The sequence below is a fragment of the Macrotis lagotis genome, chromosome 5 (assembly GCF_037893015.1).
Source record: "Macrotis lagotis isolate mMagLag1 chromosome 5, bilby.v1.9.chrom.fasta, whole genome shotgun sequence".
Classification (NCBI taxonomy): Eukaryota; Metazoa; Chordata; class Mammalia; order Peramelemorphia; family Peramelidae; genus Macrotis; species Macrotis lagotis.
Genome location: NC_133662.1, coordinates 139,524,781 through 139,548,184, shown reverse-complemented (window position 1 = coordinate 139,548,184; position 23,404 = coordinate 139,524,781). Strand labels below are relative to the sequence as shown.

General features: G+C 35.7%; 1 protein-coding gene across 13 annotated transcripts in view; it reads left to right on the top strand.

Moving 5' to 3' along the window:
- Nucleotides 1–23,404, top strand: part of EPB41L2 (erythrocyte membrane protein band 4.1 like 2) — a 262,601-nt gene that overhangs the window by 143,125 nt on the left and 96,072 nt on the right. For all 13 annotated transcript variants that reach the window (XM_074187588.1, XM_074187579.1, XM_074187578.1 and 10 more), the window contains exon 5: nucleotides 12,927–12,969. In XM_074187588.1, the coding sequence (XP_074043689.1) occupies nucleotides 12,927–12,969 (43 nt within the window). The remainder of the gene's footprint in view (nucleotides 1–12,926; nucleotides 12,970–23,404) is intronic.

The window sequence follows — 23,404 nt, the reverse complement described above, 5'->3', positions numbered from 1 at the left end:
CATTTGGTGCTCTACAGTGGGAGAGTGGGAAATTAGCTGAATGGACTGGGGATTGGGCTGTAACAAAGTAAAAGTCAGACTAGAGGAATGAATGAAACCAAGGATGGGGAAGGGGATCTGTAATGGAAGAGGCAAAAATGCATTCTCCTATTGTAGTATTGGGAGAAGAAATAAGGTCCAGCAAAGTTTCTACAGATGCAGAGTCTCTTGATAGTCTCAGATGACCCTTGAAGTAATTCTCTCTCATCCTTAAAGGAATGCCTCTCACTCAGACCTTGATACTCAACTAAGATGTAAAAATTTCTTAACAAATGTAGAAACTGAAGTGCAGGGGCAGCAAGGTGGAACAGTAGATGGAGTTAGGAGGACTTGGATACTTAATAGTTGTGTGACCTTGGGCAATTCACTTGACCCCAATTGTTCTCCCCCCCAAAAAAAGAAGTATGTGGGTACCTATTAATTGTGACCCCAGAGTGTCATATTTCTTTATTTCAGTTTTTGATTTTTGTTTGAATTACTCATGCAACCCTCATTGCTATCCTGACCTCTTGTTCTCAACTCTGAATGACAAAATTTCTAACAAGAGGCTTCAAATATTTTTAAAAAAAATATCCTATTTCCTATTTCAGTTGAGAAAACCTGGATTCAAGACTGGTCTCATACTGGCTGCATGACACTAAGCAAATCTCATAATTTCTTGGTATTTTAGAGAACTAAACCACAAAGAAAATGATTTCTGGTGGTGTTCCTCATTTCAGAACTTCCAGTGTCAATGAAATCATAAATCTTTGTCCTGACTATGAGGTAGGAACTATGCTAGCTTTGCAAGATAGAAAGTCATAGATGAAACATTTTCTTCCTTTAAGGAATTTACAGTCTATATTTCCAAATAAATATTCTGCCTTGGTTGTTCAGTTATTTTTCAGTCACTTTGGATTCTTTTGTAGCTCCATTTGGGGTTTTCTTTGCAAAGATACTGGAGTGGTTCACTATTTCCTTCTCCAGCTCATTTTATAGATGAGAAAAGGAGGCAAACAGGCTTAAGTGACTTACTAAGGATCACTCAGGTAGGAAATGTTTAAGGTTGGATTTGAATTCAGACCCTCTTCACTGCAGTCCAGCATTCTATCCACTATGCTACATAGTTCCTCTAAATATTTACCTACTATAATTTATTTTTAATATTTTCCTCTTTGACTTTTCTCCCTACATCTATTAAATCTCTGTGCACAAACTTACTATTGTGTCTGTAGAACAACATAATCAAGAAATATTTTATAATAAAGAAAAAATCATATGATTTTCAACTGAAATGAAAGAGGTCTCAATAAATATTTGTTTCTTCCCTTTCCTCTTTCTTGTTTTTTGTGACAGTGTTCTTTCTTTGTTTTTGTCTGCTATCTGACTGCTAACTGGAAGATATGGGATGTTAACTAGTGTGGATCAATAGAGTAAGAGGGATTTTTTTGAAGATGGGAGAGAAATGAATATGTTGTAGGTAGTCAGGAAACAGGGAGATTGAAGTGATAAAATGGGATGAAAAAACACATAATCTCTTGGATTTGGAATGGAATGAGATCACTTATAGATGTGTGTTGAGTGGGTCTCATTGGTGGGTGGAATAGGATTCAAGTGAGACACGGGTGTGAAAGAGGGAATGGTGGCAGAAGGTGTCCAGGGGATGTGAAATAAGGTGAGTAAAGGGAGCTTGAAGTGAATGGCCTTGATTTTTTTCCCCCAAGGAAATGCAAATTTCAGCATTAGGATGTTGAACTATCTCTAGATCACAAAAAGTATTACCACTTTCCAGGGTAAGATTTTCATTTGTTTTGGCAAATGTCTGGTTGCTTATCATTTCAATTTATCATTTTTAAAAAAGGGGTCAACCAAGGCCACTCTTGTTTGTATAAAGATTTTTCCATTGAAACAGAAATCTTAAGCCTACTTTGATGTAACCAAGAACTCAGTTGCTTTTTTTCAGCTAGACACTAAGTTGGAAGAGTTTCAGTTCACACTGTGCATATAAACACATCCATTTCAGTGTTAGATCTTTTTCACGTCTGTTGAGAACCATTATGTAAATTCTGCTATGGAAAATGTCATTTAAAACCTTAGAGGCATTGAACAACATTTTTCACTCTAGAAGTGGATTCTATGTCCATGTAACTCTTGATTTCATATCCTAAATTTTATTAAGAATTTTGGACTCTCTTTTTAAGGACAGATGTCTGAAATTTTGGTGTTGATATTTGACCTATGAATTGTACTATAGTTTTGATGCATGGAATACTTAAAAAAATTCATTAGAGGTGCTAGTTGATATTAACAGCTTAACTTCTTGTGAATGGTTATACCTTTTTTTTTTTGACAGTAGTCCAAAATGAAAAATTGTACACCCAGAAAAATAAACTTTTCTTTGATAAGATGTGGCAGACATTGTGGGTAGGTCCCATTTTACCTTGAAATACCACGGATTCAGTTAAATAAACATATCATAAAGACAGGTGTACCAGAGGAAACTGCCTTTTTCATGAGAATTAGGAACACTTAACCCTTTTACCTTGAATTAGGCAGAGTACATTTTACTTGCTCAGTAAGACGCCATTGTAATCAACTAATAATAGGGCCTTTGGGTGAGAAATAACAGTCTTCTGTTTGCTATTAACCTAAACAGATATTAACAAGTCATTAATGACTGTTTAATAATCTCAGATATGACTTTGTTCCAGGATCAAATATTAGTCCCTATTTCTCTCCCCATCTCCTACCCCTGATGGAATCTATACTATAATTATTTATATTTTCCATTTATTTTGCCTTCTATTTTACCTGATCTTGTGAAAATTGTCTGCAAGTAGTATTTATCCTAAATTGTGTCAAAACACCTTTAAATTTGGAGAGACAAAATAAAGGAGTTGTCAAAATGGGTTTCATTGCTTATGCAGAGATAACAAGAAACATTATTTCTTTTTTTTTTAGGTTTTTTTTTTTTTTTGCAAGGCAAATGTGGTTAAGTGGCTTGCCCAAGGCCACACAGCTAGGTAATTATTAAGTGTCTGAGACCGGATTTGAACCCAGGTACTCCTGACTCCAAGGCCGGTGCTTTATCCACTATGCCACCTAGCCGCCCCAAGAAGCATTATTTCTTGGGACAGTTCTTTGTCTTGCTTTGCAGTGAGCCTAAGTAGCATAAGCAGAAACACCTCCTGGAAAATAATTGAAGCTTATGTACCAACATCTATTTCAAAGTATGGAAAAAGGGAAAATCCTTGAATTTGAGAAGCTTCTTCAAATCTTGATCCTTAAATGCAAAGGAAAACAAAGTCTTCTAGATTGCATGGAAAAAATTCTATAGGTGAATATCATGGATACTTTTAAAAATTAATTGTATTTAATTAAATATTTCCCAATTACATGTCAACATTTTTTTAAGATTAATTTTTTTAGGTTTTTGCAAGGCAAATGGGATTAAGTGACTTGCCCAAGGCCACACAGCTAGGTAATTATTAAGTATCTGAGGCTGGATTTGAATGCAGGTACTCCTGACTCCAGGGCCGGTGCTCTATCCACTGTGCCACCTAGGTGTCCCAAGATTAATTTTTTAAAAAAATTTGACTTCCTCTTTTCCCTCCTTTCCCCATCCTACCCATTGAGAAGAAAAGCAATATATTGATAATACCTGTGATATCATGTAAAACATTTCCATATTAGCTAAAGAATATTTTGTTAAAAATATTAAAGAAGGTATTAGACATAGTAAACACCTTAAATCCTAACACATGAACTTAATCATCCTTATAGATTAAAAATCACTGGCTATTGATGTGGAAACCATTTCTAGTAATATCATCTTGTCATAGGGTAAGTGTAGTACCACCATCTTGTCATAGGTTAAAATCAACATGTTTTAATAAGAAAGGGTAAAAATGAAAAACTATTTTGTGCTTTCATCTGAACTACTGAATGAAAAAAACAACCATGAATTTAATAAAAGTAAAAACATGTCCTCTGACTACATACTACACATACCGGGGGAAGTAAAAGTGGTCCTTAAGTAAATGAAATCTGGAAGAACAGTTGGACCAGACAAAGCAAAATAAAAAGCAAATCTTCTTTAAGTGGTTTGACTGATTTGGATGGAACTGAAGAATCGATTTTCAAGCTAGCCGGGGCGGGGGGAGATAATAAAGATTTAAGAAAAAAAGATGAATGAAAACTTTTTATAAGCATTTGGTTTTAGAATTTTTACCCTAAAAGGTGGAATTCAGAGAAAACAGGAACTTCAGTCAAATGTATGCTTTTTTCATTTTTACAAAATCTTTATGTAAATAACCTGTACAATTATCAAATGTATATATATATATATATATATACATATATATATATATATATATATATATATATATATATACATATACAAACACATCTGATGGAAAATTAGAGAAGGGAACAATAAGTAGCCTTTTACAAATAATACTATACTGAAGACTAAATCTTTAAAATCTGTATAACTGACCAAAAATTTTAGAAAATATATGATTCCACTTGATTTGTTTGTTAAAAAATATGCATTTAATTTGTTGGAGGCAGCTGGGTAGACAGTGGATAAAGCACTATGACTAGAATCTAGAAGACATGAATCCCAACTATTTTATTAGCTGGTGACTCTAGAGAAAATCATCTAAGCTCTGTATATTTCAGTTTCCTCATCTGTAAAATGGGAATAATAATAACACCTAATTCCTAGGATTGGTGTGACGATAAAATAGGATAATATTTGTAAAGCACTTTGTAAACCCTGAAAATTTGTAAAAGCGCTTTGTAGACCTTCAATATAGATGTGGGGGAGGGGGAGGAGGATCTTCATAAAATCACTAGATGATACACTATTAGAGTTAAAGTTAAATGTGTTTTTAGCAAAGGAGAAGAAGGACTTTGGGGCCTTGAACATAAAGTAAATAAATATTTGAATGTCTACTGTGTATCACATATTGGGAAAAAATAACATTATGCTGTAATAAACCTTAAAATGAGAAATTGAAGCATAGAGAATGGGGTAGATTCAAACAAATTAAAAATTAATTTTAAGTCATTTGAAGCAATGGTCCTAGGAGCCTTCATATTATAATATAGAAAAATAGCAACCACTGAAATGGTAGGTAAAGTGGGATCCCTATTAACTTTTCCTAGGAAAAGCAGAAACATCAATGCCATTTCATTGTCTGCAAAGTCCTTCAATATTTCTGATTCTTCCTAGGGATTAATGGCACATACTATATTTCTTTAGGCACAGAAATGGTTGCTACTTCTAGTCTTTTGTTTAACATTTAAAATTCTTCAATGGGGGGCAGCTAGGTGGTGCAGTGGGTAGAGCACCGGCCCTGGAGTCAGGAGTACTTGAATTCAAATCCAGCCTCAGACACATAATAATTACCTAGCTGTGTGACCTTGGGCAAGTCACTTAACCCCATTGCCTTGCAAAAACAACAAAAACAAAACAAACAAAAACTCTTCAATGTCTGGCACTTTCCTGTCTTCCTAGTATTTTTTCTCCTTTATTTTTATTTTTTAATTTTAATTTTTTTTTTAATTTTTTTAGTTAATGGACACAAGTAGATATATTTACTGTATATCAAATATTGGTAGACTGATGGTATGATAGTCTTTAAAAGGAGATTAATGGCTTACTCAGCTAAATCAGAGACCTCCCATCAAAAGACACAAAAGCTAGTTGCAGACATTATATGAATAGATGATAAAGTATGTGTCTCTTTTTGATTCATGAATCTCAGCTCAAGCAAGGAGTAAATGAACTCTAGTATTAAGTCCTCTGCTCACCAATTTGGGAATGCAGGTGCTGAGAATTGAGCGAAATATTGGAAGCAGACCCCATATGTCTGCTTCCTTGAGGGGGGGGGGTGTCTCCTATCTGTCATTCATCTGTGTTTCAAATGTTCTCACTTTGACTCTTGCCAATATATATAGAACTCGACTTTTCTCTCTCTTCAGAGGTCTCTTACATCAAGGACTCAGAGGTCTCTCAGAGTCATTGTGCAGAGACCCAGAGCTGTCCTTCAGGGAGCTGCTCCAAGCCAGCTTTGGACAGGGGTGAGATGTACATGTAGATATACACATATTTACATATGTGTATATTTATATATATCTGTCTATATCTGTCTATCCACCTGTCAATATATCTTTCTGTCACATATATGTTTATCTTACCTATCAGTCCATCTTTCTGCCTACCTATCAACAATCATCTAGCAACCTGTCTGCCTATCTTTCTACCTTTCTGTTTATCTTTCATCTGTCTTTGTATCATCTGTTTATCTAATTAACACATTTCATTTATTTATCCAACATCATCCACCTACCTTTCTGTCCTTCTACCTATGTAGATCATCTCTCCCTCATCTATCACTCTATCTACCTATCATATCTTTTTCCTTTTCTCTATCCATTCATCCATCATCTATGTCATCTGTCAATCTGTCTATTATTTGTCTGTCTGTCTGTTATTTGTTGCCTGTTTATCTATCTCTCTACTGATCTAAGCCATTGCCTTTACTCCCAGTAGAATCTGAGCAAACTTTTCTTTTCCCTTTCTTTGTATTCCTAGTACTTAGCATACTTCCTAATACACGTTTAAGAAATGGTAATTGATTGATTTACAATTGAGAAGGTAGACTTGATATTGCTAGGGTATCATCTGATTTCATGATCTTTCCCACATTTCAGTCCATGAGGTCCCTGTGCTTCTTTGCAGAAATGGACCATATATCATGAAAAAGAATGTGATTAAAAGGGGAGATATGAAATTAGTTAATTAGGGATCATTCCCTATAGTATGACTTTTCTCATCAGGTAGTACCCCTCAGAGTATTTGACTCTGAAGGATTCTGGATTGTGCATTTAATAATATTTAACAGCTGATTTTTGGGGTAGGAATGGTTATGCATTATATACTGTTAAATTTAATAGGAATTATTCACATTTTCTCCATCACTTTCTTAAGTCTGAACAGTCAGAAAAATAATAAATCATGCTTTAATTTGTAGTGCTTGCAGATGTCTGAGAGGTAAATACTCTCCCTGAAGATTTAACAATTGACTCTCTGTTTGGGGCTGACTCCAAACAACCCTTGGATGTGACAGAAGCAAAGAGAGGCAGACCTAGCTTAGTCTTGGTTAGACTTCAGTCTCCTGACAGCCCCATGAGAGGTGATCATTCAGAGACATTGCAGAGGAGTTTGGTTGGCTTTGGGGCATAACTCACTGGCTTTACAGTTTTGTAAATAAGAAAACGCCACTAAAACGTTATGTCCTTCAGGGATAGGTGAAAGGTGACACAGCTGGGAGGTCCTCATTCACTGGGATAATACAACCAGTTTCTTGGTCAATATTCTGTCCACTTTGGAACTTTGTTTTATTCTTCCTCACCTTTTTTCAGACTGATTTCTACCACACTAAAATATCTGCTTACTGAAAAACTGAAAGGTTAATTAGGAGAGGCTTATGGGTAGGTTTGAATGGACATTCTTTTTCACTTATTTCCCATTCCATGTTACTTTTCAACATTTCTGGGTTTCAGTTTTTTCATCTGGAAACTGAGTTTTGATTTGATTTTCTCTAAAGATCCCTTCCTGCTCTAAGTCCATGATCTAGGATGATGGCTGTAGGAATAAATAATTATTTTTTTCTTGGCCTTAACTCTTCCTCTGATTCACTTTTTCCTCTGCAGTAGTTGTTACCTCCTTAGATTAAAATACCACACATCCCAGCCCATGTTCCTCCCTTCCTACACCCCCCAGGTCCAGGCAGTATTAAATCGTGAATGATGGGTTTTTTTTCCTTTTCCTTCATTCTTGTGCACTCATCACAGCCATGCATTTATGAGCCAGCTGTTGTCTTGGTCTGCAGCTGCAGGGTGTGGAGAGTGAATGCTAAGCCCTCTTCTATGGGTAGAATTCGAGCTGTTCCCTAACCCTGCACCAGGGATCCCTTTAGAGGCTATCCTATTGACCTTTCACATCAGTAATCTATGCAGCTGGGAAGCAGAGTATAACATGAAGCTAGACTGAGTTCAGTGGTTGTGTTTATTAATATTTTTTAAATGGCTAATATAAAGTAGAAAAATGTGTACCTCTGGATCCTTGAAATTTTTCACAAACATTCCCCCAAATGCAGTCCTACTAACATTAGCAGAAATAAAGTCCCAATGGGCATCATACATTACTCTTGTTTTCAAAGCATTTTTTTCTCCCTTCCTTCCTCACCCAATTTTTCTGCTGCTGCATTGGGGTTAAGTGGCTTGCCCAAGGCCACACAGATAGGTAATTATTAAGTGTCTGAGGCTTTGAACTCAGGTACTCCTGACTCCAGGGCTGGTGCTCTATCCACTGCGCCACCTAACTGCCCCTGCTGTATTGCCTTTGAAAATTTGTGAGAACCTAAATTTTTATTGCTCATTTTTTTCTTCTTTGTGACTATAAAATTATATATTCAACAGAAATCTATTGTTTCACTTGTGTCCAACTCTCTATGACCTGCTGGGGTTTTCTTGGCAAAGATAGTAGTGTGGTAGTCTTTTCCTTCTAAAGCTCATAAGGCAAACAAGGTTAAGTGACTTGCCCAGGTTACCACAACTAGTAAATTCCTGAGGCCTAATTTTAAGTCAGGTCTTCCTAGCTCACAGTCAATTGCACCACCTGTTTCCTCTTCTGTATTGCCTATTTCAATATCATTTTACTGTTCCTTCTAAACAGTTTAGTAGAAGGATAAAATCTGAATTGTGGATAAAGTAATATAAACTTCTTGATGGCTTCTCAAAAAGAAAAAGGAAAAACCAACACCTAGTAAAGGATCTTAGTGATATAGACTAATAGAAATTATGGGATATTTTAAAATTATATTATCCCATCTTTTGCTTTTAAAAACTTAAAAGTAATTTTTTATTGCTATCCATGTTCCTAGGTAGTACAACTGCTATGTTTACTTGTATAAGGCAACATTGAAGTTGGGATGCAAGAGATCTTTACTTTAAAGTCCCTTTCTTCTGTGACTTAGGTGGGGGTCACTTAACATTTGCTGGCTTTAATTTTCCCCATATCCAAAATGAATGAATGGGATGCAATTATTTCTAAGGATCCTTTCAGTTACAAAATTCTGCATATAAACTCCTTAAAAGCAGAGGCTTAGTTCCTTTTTTTTATTTTTATACACAGCATATATCACAATTTTTGGTTATTTGATTTCAGTTAATAATCTTTAGCATAAAAGTTCTGTATTGATGTCTCTTTTTTTCAGATACTAAATTAAAGAAGTTCATTTTAATAACATTTTTTTGTACTAGGAAGGGAGGAGAGGGTTTGGTTGAATGGAGGGGAGTAAGAAAGACATTCTTGGCAGGCAAGAGCTGAGAATGAGCATGAATCTGTGTGGATACCTTGTAGACTGCATGGTTAGCACAGAAACTACATGTTGTCAATATTGGAAAATAAGTTTGTAACCAATATGGTGGTACAGTAAAAATAAGATTATGAAAGGCCTTAAAAACAAAGTAGAGGAATTTTGACTTGATAGATTCACATTGGGCAGAGGAATAAGTAACCATCTCTGTCCCTTCCCCATATTATTAGTTAAAGCATCCTCACAACTTCTTGCTTCTTTACTTGTCTCCTTGCTGCCAGTGTCCCTCCACTCCATCCCCTCCAATTTTGGCCAGACTAATCTTCCTAAGACCTAGATGCCCCATGTCACACTGCTGACTCCTTCTTGGACAAAATACAGACTCTTCATCCCAACATTTTGGGCCCTCCCCAACCGGTCATCTTAGCCTGGCTCTCCACTCTTATCTCACATTGTGTCCCTTTGTGAATGACCCCTTCCATCTACACTGGCTGCTAGCTATTCTCTTCCCCTAACATGTCTTCTTTGACTTCTTTTGCCTTTGTGTAGAATATCCCTGTTTTTTACTTTCCTGCCTTCCTCCCAGGCTTATCACTGTCTCTGTGAAGCCCTCCCAGATTTTCCTCAGCAGTAGTATTTTCTTCATCACATGTTACTAGAGCTCTTGATTTAATCCTTTGTACCTTCACTCCCAGTTTTTTAAAATATATTTATCTGAGTAAATGTTGTGTTAACCTGCATTAAGTAAGCTCCTTGAGATCATGACTTTATTTCTATCTTTGAATTCATAACATTTAGCCATAGGAATTCAATTGATGATGGGGAGAGAGTCCTATAAACTCTGAACAGACATGTTATAGAAGGGAAAGGAGTCATTTTGGATATTTGGGGTGGAGGAGACTTAATATTAATTAGAAGTTTTTAATTTTGTGGTTTGATGGTGAGATGGTCAAGTGAACATCTCAAGTGATTAATCAAAGTGTCCTTTGGCCCAGTATTTTTGTCCTATATTATTTGACTAAAAATAGGATAGTATACAGTACAGTGTAAATGACTTTAAATAGTAATGAAAGGGTAGAAGAAAGAAACTTGGATAATTTGAGATTTTTTATTCAGTGTACTTCAAACAGAGAATGTAAAGGTGATATAAGAAAAAATTCATTGTGTAGGGCATTGGACTTAAGAGTCAAGGGCACCAGGTTTGGATCTGACCTCATATATATTTACTGTGTGACTCAGAGGATACAGTCTGCTGAACTTTTCTGAACTTTAATTTCTTCATCTGTAGGATGGATTTCATAGTAATATATTACCACCTGCCTCAGAGGATTACTTTACCTGATCAAAGTCTATAAAGTGCTTTGCAAATCTTAAAAGTTCTATTTAATTGGGAGTAATCAATTATTTCTCTGCATTCCCTCCCTCCTCTTCTTCCCCCTTTCATTCCTCCTCTTTCTCCTCCCCCTTTTCCCTCCTTCCTCTCCCCAAATCTCTCCTTCTTTCCTTCCTCTCCCTCTTCTCTCCTCCTCCTCCTCCTCCTCCTCCTTCTCCTCCTCCTCCTCTCTCCCTCCCTTCTCTCCCTTTCTCTTTCCCTAGTACCGGTTTATTGTAAGGAAGACTAAGATGAAAGATAGGAATCCTGATTCAGTTTCTGATTTCTTAAATGTCATTAAACTCTATAACCTTTGTCTCAGTTTCTTATTTAGAAATTGATGAAAGTAACTTTTACTCTACAACCAGGCTTCCTATGACCAAATCAAAATCTATAAGAGTATTTGGAAGAAAATAAGAAACTATTCGGATATAAGGTGGTATCTAAAAATGTGGTATAATTGGTTAATAGTTACATGTTTAGTATAGAAGAGGTATTAGGGGTTGAGAGTCATTCTCCAAACCTAGGAGACCTGGGTTTGAGTCTCAGCTCTTGGATTACTCTGGTACTTTTCCTGGGAAAGGCACTTAATCTCTAATTATCCTCTAGCAACTCTTTAAGATTTTAAATTGCCTGACAGTTTCAGATTGTCACTAATAGCTCATTTCCATACTGGAAATTCCTTATAGTGATGAAATCTTAGGTCTAGACTCAACCCCCACCAAAACCCATAACTTCTGCTGTAACTATTTTTTTGGTGAAATTTTGCATAAAGCTGCATTGCTACTTAAAAACTGGTGTCATTCATCTCTAAACTAATATTCTTTGTCTTAAAAGCCAGATGTGTTAGTCTGCCCCCTCCAAAAAAATTAATTACTTATTTTTGTAGTTTGTCAGACAGTGTTGTATTTTATGGACAGCTTAAAGATTTTCAGAGAGAACAATCAGTTCCAATCATCAAATTCATCCCCATGCTTTTTAAAAACTTTATAACAATGTAAAATACTAGAAGTAAAAAAGATATAGCTATGTGTATAGAGAAAAAGGTGATATATATGTATGTCTTAGAAAATATATATATATATATATATGTATATGAGAGAGAGAGAGAGAGAGAGAGAGAGAGAGAGAGAGAGAGAGAGAGAGAGAGAGAGAAGTAATTTAGGGATAGTTATGTCTTGATTTTATTTAAAATAATTTTAAAGATGCTCTTGCTTAGCAGAGGATTTGTCTACTGTTTTTCTTTTCCCCAAACTTAAGATACAGTTATGGGTAGGATGCTGGCTTTCTTGATAAACAAACTAGTTGATCATCAGATAGTGATTTGCATTTTGTTCATGGTCCTCTACTAACTCTTTCCTTATCACCACCCATATTGTATGATTCATTCAAAGTTGTATCATATTTATTTCCCTAAGCATATCCTATATATTTTCATACCTTTCTGTCTTAGATCAGACCACTATTTGAATGTGAGCTTCTTGAGGGCAGGGACTATCTTGTAACTCTTAGCACAGTGTCTGGACTATACTAGTCATTTAATAGCTGTCTATTGATTGATTAAATGTCCTCTTTATTGACCAATTAAATTCTTAACTATCCTTTAATATTTACCTCAGATGTTTTCCTCAGATTCATTGTCAGTTTCCTCCCCACTTAGACTTTCCACAACATGCAGTAAATCTCCAAAGTAGTCATTCAATATTTTGTAGTAGTTAATGATGTCTTATCAATTTTCTAGACCATAAATCTCCTAGGTCTTGTTTAAATGTTATCTCTTTGCTACTACCTGGCACAGGACCCATTACAGTAATTTAATAAAATGCTTGATTGAATGAATCGGCAAAATTTAATTTATCTAAATCCCTGTATGTTCAATATACAAAAATTTTATTTCCAAGGTAATTAGACAATATTGAAAGAATATGGTATAATTATGTAATTATAAACACATTATCAGCTGATGAGCAAAAGACTTTTGAACATTTTTTTATTCCTCCTATAACTTACTAGTTCATCTTGATGAGCTTTATTAAAATATGTATGTGTATTATTTTTATGTGATGGACCCCTGTACCCTTACTTCCTTTTGTGTTAGATATCTATGTGCTAATTTCAATTTTTTTTTATTTTTTTATTTAAAGAGCTGGCTGGATCCTTCAAAGGAAATCAAGAAGCAAGTTCGAAGTAAGTAGTTAAATATGTCAATGGCAGAACTCAATCCTGATATGTATCTAACAACTTATAACAAAATATGTAAGAATCTAAGAGAGAATAGTGAAGCTATAAATCCTGCCATATGCTTTGTTGCAGTGATAGAGCAAACTTTTTTGTTCAGCATTTATAGTTTTAGAGCTTTTTTTAAAAAAAAGCTATTTTCTTACTGTTGCTCTTTGTCTCTAAAGAAAAATGCTCAATTAAAAGCCTTAGTCTCTCTCCTGAGAATCCAGTCTTATATTAACATTTTGAATGTTAATTCAATATTAACAATTAAATATGAATACCTTGAGGAACTAAACCTGTCTCCAAAGTTGCAGAGGGTGTTAAGTTGTGGTGGAATGATTTGAGCAAAAGGAGAGGGTACATTGAAAGGATAAAAAAAAAAGCCAGCCTGGAATGTGAAGTCTAGGTTTTGAAATTGTCAAGTGTCTGAAGCCAACAGGGTCAGTAATTTTGGTCTGTCTCCTGCTATGGGCCTTCACTTACTGAGAATCACGTGAACCCCTTGATATGATGCAGAGTCTGCCCCAGACCCCACAGATCCCCTTTTCTCTTTGTTCACATTTGTGGGAATCAGAGAGTCCTCATGTCTAAAGCCAATATTTATTCTTTGTTCTCTTCCTGTGCTCTACTGAGGATTTACTTTATCAAATTTGGCTTGACTTGAGGACTTCTGACTGAGGAGACCCACCCTTCACAGGAACCCCTTATCATTTTGGGGGATGACTGCCCAGTTCTTTTGGAAGACCCAGAAAGGATATACTCAGAGCTGGTGGGGAATTTTGAGAGATTGCTGTCTGGGATTATATACTTGGGAAGGATCCCTGAAAATTGAGGATGGAGGAGTGGTGGGTCAGGTGCTGTAAGACTGCCAGTGATAACTGAAGCCACATGTTGCACAGTGTATCCAGATACAAGATACTCTTTGTCCTCTTCTTTCTCCATTTTTTCACATTCACTTCATCAAAACACTTGAATACTACCCTCATTTTTCTTTCCTTCCACTTTCTTTTAATTTTATATTCTCTTTGTATTTTCTTTCTCCCCCAGCCTTGTTTTGTTTTGATTCTGCTCATCCTTTTGTTTCTCTGCTTCTCTTCTCACCTTACATTCTTTATCTTACTTCCTTTCCTCAATTTCTCCTTCCTTTTCCTGATCCATTTTCCTTTCTCTTCCTGCTTTTTTTTTTTCTTTAGAGAAGTTTAGACGGCTATGTTTACAACCCCAGTCAGTTCTAACGCCAGCTCCACCTCTAGAGAGTTTGGTGACCCCTGCATAACTAATCCACTTTAGCCCGATTATAGGCCAGAATGCTAGTACCTGAGGCACCCCCAGTAGCAAAGATCTCTAAGTATGTACCAACATACCTGTACTTTCCTCATTTTTATATGCCTTGTCTTGTTTTAAGTACACATTTACTTTCTTAAGTTTGGGCATGCTGTATTTGGAACATGCAATTCTAGATGTCCATAAGATGGTTGGTAATATAAGACCAGATCTCAGGAGAAAAACTAAGACTGGATTTATAATCTGGGAATCATTGGCATGGAAATGACTTATCACTGAGGGGGCTTTGGATATTGAGGGGAAATTGAGGGAGGAGAAAAGACTCAAGATAATCTGGATGGTGATCAAACAAAAGAGATTTAGGAGTGGTTAGAGATATAGGTGGAGATATGAAGCATGAGAGATTCATGTCATGAAAACTAAGGGGTGATATTGTCCAGAGGAAGGTGCTTGATAGTGGCAAAAAGCTACCAAGAGGTCAGAAAAAATGGAAAATTAGAACCATTGGAGGTGGCAATTAAAATTGCCATCTTGGTGACCCAGCAGATAGAGGTTAGGACTGCCTGTGTTCAAATCTGGCCTCAGCTAATCATTAGCAAGTCACTTAATCTCAGTTTCCTCATCTGTATCATGAAAATGATAATAATGTCCATCTCACAGGGTGTTGGGGGAATAGAGTGAGAAAATATTTATAAAGTATCATGCCAACCTTAAAACACTGCATTAAATGCCAACTCTTATTAGAATAGTTTCAAGTGAAATGATATCAGTAGCCAGATAAGAGTTTAGGTTAAAGGATAGGAAGACCAGGAAGTCTGTGAACTGCTTGTGCAAGGATTTTACATTAGAATAAAGGAGAAATAAGAGTAGAATCTATATAGAAATGATAGACTTGAATGAGGTTTATTTTTTTCTCAGGATTAGTAGAGAAGAGTATATTTGTAGATGGCAAGGCAGATGTTAATCAATTTAAGTGGTGTGCGTGTGTGTGTGTGTGTAAGTGTCTGAGACTCGATTTGAACTTAGGTCATCCTGGCTTCAGGTCTGGTGCTTTATCCACTCTGGCCTCTAGCCAATCCTGGGAAATAACTAAGGGATATAGAGAGATTGGAAATCACAGTGTACATGAAGAATAAAGCCATAAGTAAAAGAGAAAAGAAGTGATAAGAGATTATGATCAGATAAATAAATTTCAAGGACCTTGAAGGTAAACATATAATATTTGAGGGTGATGGCAAGATCAGGAGTGTATCCATCTCTGTTGTTCTATTAAGGAACTGGATCATTTGAGAGAGAGAGAATCAATATATATGTTGAAGTCCATTAGTTTATGGGAAGTAGTTGGAGAGGAGAGGAAGATGGTGAGCCAGCCAAGAATTCAGTTAGGTCAGTTATGGCCACTAATGTTTCTTCTAATTCTGAGGTTCTGTTTGTATTATTTTGGTATGTCATACATTTCAGAGTTTTAGGTTTTCTATATTTTGAAAGACAAGATTCTTTCTGATTATGAACTGCTTTTTTATGGTCTGGTTGTTATTGAAGTGTTCTGAGAGCTATTTTGAAGACTTTTTTTCTCCTTGTGGCTTGGCAAGAATAAGGAAAGTAAGTAATAGGATTTGACTATTTCAAATAAATTTTGAGCCAGTTCTTTAAGTGATATCCTAAACTGCCAGTATCATGAAACCCAAGGAGAAATAGAGTATATATGTAAGCATTCATTTCCTGCTTGTTTTGAAAACCTTAGTTTAAAAATTGCCCTTTATTCTTTGCCTGGTTTCTGTCATTACTAATGAAAATATTTTTAATAGGCAAATAATAAAGGTGAATATTTACATTTTTGAGTAGTAATTAGACTAGTTGGCATTCTGCTTATTTATGTTATTTGAATGTGTCAATGGCTGCATTGTTATATTAGAAATTTAATTTAACTACATGCAGTGTACATGTTTGCATGTACTTCTACAAATACATATTCTGTGTTTCTATGTTCATTAAAATACCTGTTCATGAATGTATGAGCTCAGTAAGGCATGAGCAATTTCTCGATTTGAAAATATATTCTAAAAAAAGTAAATAAATTCCCTAGTCTAAGTATGGCTTTATGAACATGTTTACAAGAGATTTAGTCCCATGATTAAATCCTGGAATCCATCAGACAAGGGGGTATTAAGTGTCTTGATAACTTTTGTGGAGTCAGCAGAGGATTATGGATTGTCAGTGTGAGAAGACTAAGGTCACAATTCACTGTTGAATACTTATCTATACCTTGCATGTTAAAAAGAAATCTTTAGAACACAAGCTAGGTGAACTTTTCCAAATTTTTTTCTGATTTTTGACTGTGTAGCTTGGCAGAGAACCTACTGCCCTTGTGACATTGATTTGGTAATTTGTTTACTTATCTAAGCCTTCAGGCTTGTCTCTTGTTCTTCCTTATTTCCTTTACTGAAGTTCAATAGTCTTTGGTTCCCAAATATTCTCTCAGACTCTCTCATTTGAGCTAACCTGTTCAATCATCACCTAATTCTGTATGACTTTATCTGTAATAAATTAAAAAGGTTGGATTAGGTAATCCTGAAAGATTCTTCTGCCTTGATACTGGGATGCCATATCCAGATGCATTTTGACCTGTTTTGAGCTCTAGCCCTACTATTTCCAATTGCCTACTGGATTTTTTCGTACTTGAAGCTACTGTTGTCTCTTCAGATTTCAGGTGTCTAAAACTGTAGGAATCATTTATACCTCTATTCACAAACCCACATCTTTCCCCTCATTACACACAGATTCTCCTCTTTCTCTTTCTTGCTTTTCTATAATTCACTCAATCTTGTAATCACACCCATGTGTTCCTTTCCATTCTTAGTATCCTAATCCAAGTTCTAGGCACTTTTGTCATATTTATTTCAAAATTCTTGGTTATTTTCTGACTCCACTGTTTAGTATCTCTCAATGCATCTTGCCTACACTTGTTTGATGAAAATGTCACTATCTTCATGTAAAAAAATTTTTTTTGATGGTTTCCTATAGTTCATAAAAAGTTCAGATTCTAACCTACTCATTTGAAACCTTCCACAATCTGATTTTGGCCTATTTTTCCTGACTTATTTTTCATTATCTCTCACATCAAGTATCGATGAATACACACAAAGCAGCATAGATTTTTTTCAGAAAATTATATATAGTAGAACTTGTCATTCATTATTCATTATATGCAGGGATTGGTTGAGTGATCTTTATGGCTGACATGTTAGATCAAAATGGGACTGTAACAAGAAACCCCCATATATCCTGTAATGTTTTATAAGAGATAGTTTTGGTCAACATTTCTCCATTGATTGATGTCAAGGAGAACCTAAAATATCAGGGTTACAGTCCTTTATGAAACCCAAATTAAAGATATTCCTAATAAATGTTGAGGTTTTCTGGATTTTTCTGTTTGCAGATGAGATTGTATTTTATGAGAAAAACTAAAGGATCTTCTCAGGGACATTTATAGTAATTCAAGAGATAGTATAATAATCTAGAGAGGGAGAACTAAATGGATCAAGAACTGCACATTTTATTTTACTAATCTACCATTTATCTAGGGCTGACATTTTAGATGAATAAGATCATGTACTCAGAATTAAATAAGAGTAGGAGATCAAGGTGGATCGTTTTTGGAAATCACACAACACCGACATAGTTGTTAAAGACATCAAAGACTTATAAACAGAAAAGATATCATAAATAAATAAAATTCATGTTATCTATTATTAAAATAGAAAAGGAAGCAGATCTACTTAGTAACATGACCAAAAATTGCATTAATTAGAACAAATGTAGGTATTACCCCTCCTTGATGACAACTGAAATCCTGACACATCTTTGAATGTTTACTTGCATAAGCTTTATATTCTAGCCAGACTGCTTGTCCCACTCTATCCTCAAATACTCTGTTTCTCCATTCTAAGGTGCAATGAGATGGTGCAGTGGATAGATCTCTGGGCCTTTAGTCAGGAAGATCTGAGTTCATATAGAACCTCAGATCCTTATTAGTCACATAAACTTTGTTTGTCTCAGTGTGCTCATCAGTAAAATGAGTTGTAGGAGGAAATGGCAAACCACTCCCCTATATTTGCTAGGAAATCCCCAAAGGGAATCATGAAGCATTGGATATGATTGGAAATAAAATCACTTTTCTGCCTTCTTCTTGGTTTTGCTAATGCTATTCTTCCTGCCTGAATTAAAAACTCTCTTCTGTGCCTCCCATCTGGATTTTGCCACTCAAGGTACTGATTAAATTTCACTCCTTTTTAGGAGTTATTCCATAGTATTTCCTCCTATCTCATAACTCTTAGGACACTGGCATTCATATTCAATTCAGCAAATACTACTTAGCATCCTACTATTTGCCAGACCCTTTTCACTTTAGACAGGAGAGAGAGAGAGAGAGAAAGAAATAGAAAATGAGAATCTCCCATCTCCACAAAGAGCTTATCTTGTGCTTAGGCACTGAAGCTTGCATTATAGATAAATGATTGCAATTTAGGAGTCAGTGATAAAGCTAATGAATCTTATAATCAAGAACTGACTTCAAATTCAGTCTCTCTGATATATATCTATATAAATTTTAAATCATATTTAAACTTCATTGTTTGGCATACAAGAACAATAAGATATGTGCGTGTGTGTGTGTGTGTGTGCGTATATATATATATCATTCATTCATACACACACACACACACACACACACACACACACACACACAGGCTATATGACTGTAGCCGAATGATTTAACCTTTCACTGTTCTAGGCAACACTTTTAAGACAATACATTGTGAAACAATTGCTAATCTGATCTTTGAAGATGGATCTTACTTTTCCTATATTTAGCACAGTGTTTATACATAGAAGTCATTCAGTAAAGTACTCTAAGTTTTATAGGTTTATTGATATTTGTCATTATCCGTGATGCCAAACATTAAAGCAAGTTTCAAATACAATTTAAAATTTATGATATGGTTAATCGTCTCATTTTTTGAGAGAATTAATATTGATAATGTTTTATCACCGATCTTTTTATCTATTACAGTAAAATGAATAAATATTTATTTGCGTTATATTTGAGGCATTTTATATATCTTGACTGGTAGATATAAGGATATACAAGGAAATGTTGAGTTATTCTTCAGGTCTTCTAAGAAACATTAGTTTATTAGCATGATGTTTTCCTAACTGAAGGTCTTTTAGGTTAGAGAATTGGTCAGACACTTTCAGAGAATGGAACCATTGAAGTATTTCAGAGGTGAACAAGGCAATTCTGAGCTCAGTACAGGAGTTTTGAAACTCAAAGGAAGAATCTTTGAAGACCAGGTGGGGAAGGTCCTTTTTCATACTGACCTATCTACCTAATGGAGTCCATGTTGTCCAAATCAACAAAGCCTTGGCCACCACCACTGAAACCATGTATCATAGTGCTATTCCCCGTTGAGTTTCTTGCAGACTACTTTTTTTTTGCTTAGAAAAATACTAATTTGGGGGCAGATAGGTGGTGCAGTGAATAGAGCACTGACCCTGGAGTGAGGAGTACCTGAGTTCAAATTCGGTTTCAGACACTTCAGACACCTAGCTGTGTGGCCTTGGGCAAGCCACTTAACCCCATTGTTTTGCAAAACACCCCCCCCCCAAAAAATACAACTTAAAAAAATCCTAATTGGTGAAACTTGTAATCAAATTCTTCTTGTTATCCAATAGACTTCCATCTCATTGTCTGAAATGAAGTAACAGACAGATAAATTATTTAGTACTTTTTCTTGGTATAGCTACTTGTTCTTGAATTTAGTATTATTTATTTCTTTTATTCCTGCGTGTGACTTACTAGAATATCCCTTCAGTATTGACTCACAGTGAAAGAATACTTTCACCATGCTGTATTAAAAATGAGCTTATGTTAATATTACAGTAATTAAAATTAATTGGCAATTTCCTTGGGGATCATTGTACAATCCTAATCTCTTAAAGGACATTTGATAAATGATAATAGTCAATTAAATATTCTCCTAGCAGTCACCAATTATATACTTAGGTTGAAGTAAATCCTGTAAGTAAGGGTAGGGACTTTTTATTTCCCCCCACAGTTAGTATTATTATCATATTTGACCAAGGTGAAATTCAGATCCAAATCCCCTGATCCAAATGTCATTGTCCTTCCTACACATTGTAAATTTGTGTCTTGAGTATCTCCCATTGGGCTTTGTACATAGCAAGAACTGAATAAATATTTGTTTAATGTAATTGTTGAATAGTTTTTGAATAGAAACTAGAAGAGACATGGAATAAACTTGAGACAGTCATCTTGTTACCTGGCTGAACTACATAGAAACGATTATAAAAAGATATGACTCTGTTACTGAAAATCTTAGGGGAAAAAGTTTCTATGACTTTATTTTAAGTATGTATTTGTGTGTATTATGTGGAACTGTTTTATTTGACTTAATATTTACAATGTAAAAAAATACACAGACATAAAGCTACTAATGTCTAGCTGTGACTGTGCACACATACAATACTTTTTTACATTTCTTGCATACTCATCATATTCGAATTTTTATTCAAGTTCCTTGTGACTCTGTCTTATCTCTCCAACAACTTTGTGTGCCTTAGGATCAGGGACTAAATCTTATCTGGGTATATGGTAGATCTCTAATCAATATTTGTTATAACTTAATTAATATAAAAGTCAGTGACAGAGAAATGGCCCTCTGCCAACATCTTATCTAAATGATAGTGCATTTGTTTCCCATTGGCACTATTAGCATTTCATACAAATGGAAATCTGAAGAAACCCAAATACTACATATAGTAAATTGTGCCTTGCAAGTCCAGAAAAACAGCTAATCTACTATTTGCTTTTTAAAGGGATTTTTAGATTTTTAAAAGGAACCTAATGGGTTAGCACATAGAAATTAGACCTAATTTTGTACTAACAAGAGCACTTATAGTTCAATGCCTTCATTTTCCATGTATGAAAATTGAGACAGAGAGGTTAAATAGCTTACAGTCATAAACTTAATAGAGGCAGAGAACAATTGTGCACCCATGTTCCCTATTTTCCCTTGTGTTCTCATGTTCCCTATTTTCCCTTGTGTTCTTTCTATTCTTAACACATTGCTTTGTCAATAACTTTAAATACCTCAAAGGACAGCTTGGTGGCACAGTGATCTTGGAGTCAGGAGGATCTGAGTCAAATCCAGTCTCAGACACTGGCCACTTACTAGCTGTGTGACATTGGACAAGTCACTTAAACCCTGATTGCCTCACATTCAGGGCCATTTCTAGTCATTCTGATTTTCATATCTGTACACTGAACCCATATGGTTCTAGAGGAGAAAGTGAGGCTGATGACTTGGCACAGCACCCCCTCACTCAAATCCAATTCAGGTGTTTGTCATGGCATCACTGTCATGGTCTTCAAGGATTAAGGGCAAGCATCATCACAAATACCTCAAAGTGTTTATACAGGAGTTGCCTTCAAGAAATGTAACACATTCATAGAAGTCATTCTACAGGTTCTCTAAAGGAATTTCAAAAAACAAATCTCTTGCTAACAAGTGCCTAAATAAAAGAAATATTATGTACCTGTCTCTTCTAGGGTGGCAGGTAAAGGCCATGTGCCTGTCTCTTCATCTCTCACTGTGTGTTTATTATTTTCCCTACCCCCCCTTCTCACCTGCCTTCCCCTCCTTCTCCTCTTTTCTTCCTTGTCCCTTATTTTTTCCCTCCTTTCATTTGAGAATTTATTATTGGTGAACAGATTAACCTAGACTGGGGAAATTAGGCATCTGGTGTTTGGGATCTCCTTCAGGAGGTGATTGGTAGATGCTTTCAATTTTTATTTAAATTCTGGCTCTAGAATATTAGGGCAGTTTCTTTAGATAATTTCTTAAAAGATGATGAATAGGCTCCTTTTTTTAATCATGACTTTTAGGTAATACACTAATTCTTTTTTTTTTAAGGTTGTTTTTTTCTCAAGGCAATGGGGTTAAGTGGCTCGCCCAAGTCCACACAGCTAGGTAATTATTAAATGTCTGAGGCCGGATTTGAACTCAGGTACTCCTGACTCCAAGGCCGGTGCTCTATCCACTGTGCCACCTAGCCACCCCTATACACTAATTCTTAATCTCTACTTGAGCTATTTTCTAGATCAGTTGTTTTTCCAGTGAGATATTTCACATTTACTTATATTTTTCCTTTAAAAATTTTTTTTTATTGTTTCTTGATTCTAATGGAGTCATTAGCTTTCACTTGTACAATTCTAATTTTAAAGAAACTCTTTTCTTTAGATTTTTGTGCCTTTTTTACCATTTGGTTTATTATGTTTTTTAAGAGATATTTGTGTGTGTCTGTGTGTGTGTGTGTGTGTGTGTGTGTGTGTGTCAGTTTGTATGGTTAGCAGGAAAACTCTGATAGAGCAAGCTTAGAGCTCTTGTCAGCACAGGCCTCATTGAAGGGCTCAGCTCAGCCATGCCCCAGGAACCAGAAGCAGGCTTATGGAGCCACCCAGCAGCTGCTTCCAGAACTTTCAGCTCACTGATGGTTAGCATGTTGGGGGAGATGGCAGAGATCTCTCTGCTGTTCCTGGGGCATGACTCTGTTGCTCTGCCTACACTCAGATCCAGGTTGCATTTTGGGATTCCTTATTGCCATAGTAGAAGAGGGACCCTCTTCACAGCTCCAGGGCAGAGGGGAGTGCTTGTGACAATTGGCAGAGCAGAACCCAGGCCCGCAAAGCAGTCAGAATCTCTCATAGAATGCTGGAGGAATTGAGGTCTCTCAGTGGGGTGTCCTCTGAAAACTCTCATAAACATGGGAAAATATGTCCTCCATCTTAATAAAGAGTTAACATCAAATCATAGGCTGGGGAAATGAACAGACAACAGAAGGAAAAAATCCAATCATAGACAATGCTTTGATCCTCAGAGGAAGGCTGTCCAAAATGCAGCCCAATATGCAATTTTACTGTGGATTTACTGAATGCTTTAGTAAAACAAAGCTGAGCTACTGCAGAGCTCTCATTAAAATGGCCAATCAAAACATATTGTGTGTTGTTTCAATGAAAACTGTTAAAAGTAAGTTT